We start from the raw sequence: 6,714 nt of genomic DNA, 5'->3' as shown, positions 1-6,714 counted from the left end.
AAGCACCTGGTGTATTCTACTATTCTAACGCTCAGTAGTAAATTGAGACCCTGATTGAGTTCCTACATTTTTTAAAATAACACTTGATCAGGGGACCCCTAGCAGCTGGGGGCCTTAAGCGACCGCTTATGTCATATATGCCTGGAACCGGCCCTGCATTAAAACAATACAATAAGATCTGAATGAGTGTCATAGTAACTCGTTATCAATGATACCAGTCTACCTTACAGGGGTGTGTATACCAAGAAGTATACGGGCAATAAATATATCTCAGATTTTTGGACTGAGTTTTTGACCTGGTTTTCAATACTTCAGTGATATCAGGCTTGTAAATGTATTAATTATGATTCATGAAATGTCTAAACTGTAGGTGTGAATGTGCTGATTTAACTTCTCTCCCAGGAAAAACTGTCTGCAAAAACCCACTATTGCCATGATAATTCCATCCACTCAAGAATCATGTATTATTTAATTTATTGTATTGGTAGTCTAATTTTATATATATATTCTGTATTTGTCTAATGCACTATATATTCTCAGTAGGGACTGTCCATACCCCCTTTGAGACTACTATATTATTCTCAAACATCATTCATCGTCAGAGAAAGTCAGACTCAAATCTGTTGTTTTGTATTACACCCTTTTGTCTTTATTTCATAAAGAAAAGTAAAAAGTGAATTATGAAAATACCTCCATAATCCCCCCACCTTCCTCTCCCCGATCTCTCTTAGCCTGGATGCCTGACTTGGTTTGGTGAAGCCTAGGGGGTAAGAGTTAGGGGGTAGAGGCTAGGGGGTAAGTGCTAGGGAGTAAGGGGGTAGAGACTAGGGGGTAACGGCTAGGGAGTAAGGGGGTAGAGGCTAGGGAGTAAAGAGTTAGAGGCTAGAGGCTAGGTGGTAAGTGCTAGGGAGTAAGGGGGTAGAGACTAGGGGGTAACGGCTAGGGAGTAAGGGGGTAGAGGCTAGGGAGTAAAGGGTTAGAGGCTAGAGGCTAGGTGGTAAGTGCTAGGGAGTAAGGGGGTAGAGACTAGGGGGTAACGGCTAGGGAGTAAGGGGGTAGAGGCTAGGGAGTAAAGGGTTAGAGGTTAGGGAGTAAAGGGTTAGAGGCTAGGGAGTAAAGGGTTAGAGGTTAGGGAGTAAAGGGTTAGAGGTTAGGGAGTAAAGGGTTAGAGGCTAGGGAGTAAAGGGTTAGAGGCTAGGGAGTAAAGGGTTAGAGGCTAGGGAGTAAAGGGGTAGAGGTTAGGGAGTAAAGGGTTAGAGGCTAGGGAGTAAAGGGTTAGAGGCTAGGGAGTAAAGGGTTAGAGGCTAGGGAGTAAAGGGTTAGAGGCTAGGGAGTAAAGGGTTAGAGGTTAGGGAGTAAAGGGTTAGAGGTTAGGGAGTAAAGGGTTAGAGGCTAGGGAGTAAAGGGGTAGAGGTTAGGGAGTAAAGGGTTAGAGGTTAGGGAGTAAAGGGTTAGAGGCTAGGGAGTAAAGGGGTAGAGGCTAGGGAGTAAAGGGTTAGAGGCTAGGGAGTAAAGGGTTAGAGGTTAGGGAGTAAAGGGTTAGAGGCTAGGGAGTAAAGGGTTAGAGGCTAGGGAGTAAAGGGTTAGAGGTTAGGGAGTAAAGGGTTAGAGGCTAGGGAGTAAAGGGTTAGAGGTTAGGGAGTAAAGGGTTAGAGGCTAGGGAGTAAAGGGTTAGAGGTTAGGGAGTAAAGGGTTAGAGGCTAGGGAGTAAAGGGTTAGAGGCTAGGGAGTAAAGGGTTAGAGGTTAGGGAGTAAAGGGTTAGAGGTTAGGGAGTAAAGGGTTAGAGGCTAGGGAGTAAAGGGTTAGAGGCTAGGGAGTAAAGGGTTAGAGGTTAGGGAGTAAAGGGTTAGAGGTTAGGGAGTAAAGGGTTAGAGGCTAGGGAGTAAAGGCTAGGTGTTGTTTCTGGCCCAATACTTATTTAAAGCAGAACCATCCTGGCAGCCAGGCTACAACTATATTCCCCTGATGATAGAGAGACCCCTGTGAAGATGTCAATCTGTGTCCCAAATGGCACCATATTCCCTATATAGTGGACCAGGTCAATATTATTGCACTATATAAGGAATAGGGTGACATTAGGGATGCAGCCCATGTACCCTCCTCCACTACTGCATCTCCCGGGGCCCTACAGCACCCTGTTATACAATACAAAGTAACTTCAAGTAGAATACTGAGACAGACAGACAGTCAAAACAAAGTGCTTTTGTTGACGGCATCTCTGCCTCTCCTGTTTTCCTCCTCACGTCCTCTTCACCAAGTCACATCAAGGCGTCGCGTCCCCTTTCCTTTCCTGTTCAATGGCTAAAACAGAAGACAGGAGGACAGGCATGTCAGTGCACACATCTGTATGGAGATTTGAATGTGAGTTGGGCTCCGGTGGTGTGGTTGCATTGCAGAGACGATACAGTGTCTGTCCCAAATGGTACCCTGTTCCTTAGATAGTGCACTACTTTGACCTGGGCCTATAGGGAGAGAGTGATGTTGCTGATTCAGTGATTTGTAGTAGACAAGTATTTGTATACTGCAGGCCTAAAGGACGGTCGACAGCGGTCGAACTGACCACCTATGAGAGAGAGAGATCCACAAAGAATTAGAAAACAAACCCGATTTTGATATTCTCCCATATCTACTGGGTGAAATATCACAGTTTGCCATCACAGCAGCAAGATTTGTGACCTGTTACCACAAGAAAAGGTCAACCAGTGAAGAACAAACACCATTGTAAATACAACCCATATTTATGTTTATTTATTTTCCCTTTTGTACTTTAACCATTTGTACATCGTTACAACACTGTATATATACATAATATGACATTTGAAATGTCATTATTCTTTTGGAACTTCTATGAGTGTAATGTTTACTGTTCATTTCTATTGTTTATTTCACTTTTGTATGTTATCTACTTCACCTACTTTGGCAATGTTAACATATGTTTCCCATGCCAATAAAGCCCCTTGAATTGAATAGAGAGAGAGAGAGAACTGCAGAGGCAAACCTTCCCTTACAACACCCTTTAAAACACATGATCACTCACTCTCTTTGGTTGGCAGGGGGTTCTTCTCTTTCGTCTCAGTCTTCTTCAGTTTGGTCTTGTCGAAGCAGGTGATCTCTGTCAGGTCAGGTTTGTCAGACATAGTTGCTGTGAAGGAGAGAGAGATGGAGCAGGGAAGGAGAGAGAGAGATGGAGCAAGGGGGGAGAGAGAGAGATGGGGCAGGGAGGGAGAGAGAGAGAGATGGAGCAGGGAGTGATAGAGAGAGATGGAGCAGGGAGGGGGAGAGAGAGCGATGGAGCAGGGAGGGAGAGAGAAGGAGAGAGGGATGGAGCAGGGAGGGAGAGAGATGGAGCAGGGAGGGAGGGAGAAGGAGAGAGAGATGGAGCAGGGAGGGATAGAGAAGGAGAGAGAGGAAGAGAGATGGAGCAGGGAGGGAGAGAGAAGAAGAGAGAGATGGAGCAGGGAGGGAGAGAGGAGAGAGAGATGGAGCAGGGAGGGAGAGAGAGGAAGAGAGAGATAGAGCAGGGAGGGAGAGAGAGGAAGAGAGAGATGGAGCAGGGAGGGAGAGAGAGGAAGAAAGAGATGGAGCAGGGAGAGAGAGAGAAGGAGAGAGAGATGGAGCAGGGAGGGAGGGAAAAGGAGAGAGATGGAGCACGGAGGGAGAGAGAAGGAGAGATAGATGGAGCAGGGAATAGAGAGAGATGGAGCAGGGAGGGAAAGAGAAGGAGAGAGAGATGGAGCAGGAGGAGAGAGAGAGTGGAGCAGGGAGGGAGAGAGAGATGGAGCAGGGAGGAAGGGAGGAAATGAGGGCGGGAGAGAGAGAGATGGAGCAGGGAGGAAACGAGGGAGGGAGAGAAAAGGAGAGGGAGGAGGGAGAGGCAGAGAGAAATCATCATGTGTCAGTTATTTGACCTTGGCTGGTACCTGTAAGACCAGCTGACAAACAAGCTACACAGGCAGAATCTTGCGTTGGGAACCTTGGTAGAATCCTTTCTGTTCATGTGTGTCATGGTGTTGAACAGAAGATGACAGATATGTGCTTTTTACAACAAAGGTTATTGGGAGAGACTGAACACAGAGTGAAGGTCACAGCCGGTTTCCTCTTTCGTCCACACACACACACACACACACACACACACACACACACACACACACACACACACACACACACACACACACACACACACACACACACACACACACACACACACACACACACACACACACACACACACACACACACACACACACCAAAGACATGTAAATGACACCAGCCATTCTGCCTCCAACATGACACCAGCCATTCTGCCTCCAACATGACACCAGCCATTCTGCCTCCAACATGACACCAGCCATTCTGCCTCCAACATGACACCAGCTATTCTGCCTCCAACATGACACCAGCCATTCTGCCTATCTGTCTACCCTGCTCTCTCTCTCTCTCTCTCTCTCTCTCTCTCTCTCTCTCTCTCTCTCTCTCTCTCTCTCTCTCTCTCTCTCTTTCTCCATTCACTAGAGCTGGTCTCTTTGTTCTATCCCTCTGCAGTCTCTCTCTCTCTCTCTCTTCCTATTCACCTTCTAATCTCTGCATCCTTGCCGTCTTGTCTCCCCCTAAGTCTCAGCACTGTTCCACAATATTAAAATGCGCTCCTGGCTAGCATTGCCCCTTTCATAGCCCAGCCCTACCTCAGCCCCATCCCAGCCCTAGTTCAGCCCCATCCCAGCCCTACCTCAGCCCCATCCATGCCCTAGTTCAGCCCCATCCCAGCCCTACCTCAGCCCCATCCCAGGCCTAGTTCAGCCCCATCCCAGCCCTACCTCAGCCCCATCCCAGCCCTAGTTCAGCCCCATCCCAGCCCTACCTCAGCCCCATCCCAGCCCTAGTTCAGCCCCATCCCAGCCCTAGTTCAGCCCCATCCCAGCCCTACCTCAGCCCCATCCCAGCCCTACCTCAGCCCCATCCCAGCCCTAGTTCAGCCCCATCCCAGCCCTACCTCAGCCCCATCCCAGCCCTAGTTCAGCCCCATCCCAGCCCTACCTCAGCCCCATCCCAGCCCTAGTTCAGCCCCATCCCAGCCCTAGTTCAGCCCCATCCCAGCCCTACCTCAGCCCCATCCCAGCCCTAGTTCAGCCCCATCCCAGCCCTAGTTCAGCCCCATCCCAGGCCTAGTTCAGCCCCATCCCAGCCCTAGTTCAGCCCCATCCCAGCCCTAGTTCAGCCCCATCCCAGCCCTACCTCAGCCCCATCCCAGCCTAGTTCAGCCCCAGCCCAGCCCTACCTCAGCCCTACCTCATCCTCAACCCCAGCCCTACCTCAGCCCCATCCCAGCCTAGTTCAGCCCCATCCCAGCCCTACCTCAGTCCTACCTCAGCCTCAACCCCAGCCCTACCTCAGCCCCATCCCAGCCCTACCTCAGCCCCATCCCAGCCCTACCTCAGCCCTACCTCAGCCTCAACCCCAGCCCTAGTTCAGCCCCACCCCAGCCCTACCTCAGCCCCAGACCAACTCAACTCAATCCTGCATTGCTCACTTTATAACCCTGCTCTACTCAAATCCTACCACAGCACCTCTTACTCTCTCCATCTATATTTTCATTAATTCATTCTCTCTATCCTTCCATTCCTCCATCAGATCAGTACACATCAGTGTTCAGCCACAACCCAGATCCTTTGTTTCAGTACACAGAGACAAAGCAAAATAAATACAAATGGGGGAGAGAGAGAGAGCGAGAGAGAGGAGAGAGAGGAGAGAGACTGAGGCTTACCTTTGTTCCACACAGCAGTGTGCTTTAATCCTCCAGGGCAAGGTTGGAAAGAGATGGAAGTAGACAAGGCTGTGAGTGTCTTCCGGTTTCTGCACGTCTAGGTCTGCACCAGGGTGTGGGTTTAAGAGAGAAAAAGGGAGGAGGGAGGAGGGGAGATGGGGAGGAGGGGAGGAGGGAGAAACTGAGAGGGAGGGGGAGAGAGGAAGCACTAAAAGATAGGCAGAGAGAGAGAGAGAGAACGATAAGTCTGCCGTTTCCCTTCTCTTTCTTCATCTAGTTAATATTCATGTTCTCCAGGAAAGACATTGGTGGAAGAGCCAACCAACAGCAGGCTGTCGTGCTGTGCTGTACTGCTCATGAAGATAGCATATGATGCACTATTTAATCAATGCACTGAGGTGATTTTGGGGTATTGGCATTCTGAAGTCAGGGACAGATGACGTAACACTTGAATGTCTCAAAATACAATTATTTAGTAAAATAAGTAAAATAATTCAATTGGTTTTGATAATACTATTGACCTTTTCTAAATACTGTCTTTTGTCTGTACAGTATATAGTTTTCTAATATTTTTCCTTCATGGATGAATGTTTTTGTACCAAATGGCACCCTATTCCCTTTATACCAGGGCCAATGGTGTTCTGGTCAAAATTAGTGCACTATATAGGGAATAGTGTACCGTGTCTGAACAGACCCATTAGAAGGAGTCAGCCAGTAGGAATGAACCCTCTGTACACAGCACATACAGTACATCCATTAGCTGACATCATACCTTCTTTGATTAAAACCCTTACATCTCCCAGAGGATTGTATTACAGGCTGTTACATACGGCATGGCTGGACAGGGGATGGCCCCTGCTCATGTCTATTTTAGAACAGGCTGCTCACTCATATCTCTCCAACCTGAAACAGTGGATTAAAATAAGACATGACTCATTTATAGCAGGACTTT

General features: G+C 48.4%; 1 protein-coding gene across 1 annotated transcript; it reads right to left on the bottom strand.

Moving 5' to 3' along the window:
- Positions 1-623: 623 nt before the first annotated feature.
- Positions 624-5,970, bottom strand: LOC106604357 (thymosin beta 2). Its single transcript, XM_014198912.3, has 3 exons — positions 5,763-5,970; positions 3,039-3,143; positions 624-2,302 (listed from the first exon to the last, which is right to left on the bottom strand). The coding sequence occupies exons 2-3, from the start codon at positions 3,136-3,138 to the stop codon at positions 2,265-2,267; spliced, it is 138 nt and encodes a 45-aa protein (XP_014054387.1). The 5' UTR covers positions 3,139-3,143; positions 5,763-5,970; the 3' UTR covers positions 624-2,264.
- Between the last annotated feature and the right edge of the window lie 744 nt (positions 5,971-6,714).

Source organism: Salmo salar, chromosome 05 (assembly GCF_965601325.2).
Source record: "Salmo salar chromosome 05, fSalSal1, whole genome shotgun sequence".
Classification (NCBI taxonomy): domain Eukaryota; kingdom Metazoa; phylum Chordata; class Actinopteri; order Salmoniformes; family Salmonidae; genus Salmo; species Salmo salar.
The sequence above is the reverse complement of the archived record's forward strand: the minus strand, read 5'-3'. Positions and strand labels throughout refer to the sequence as shown.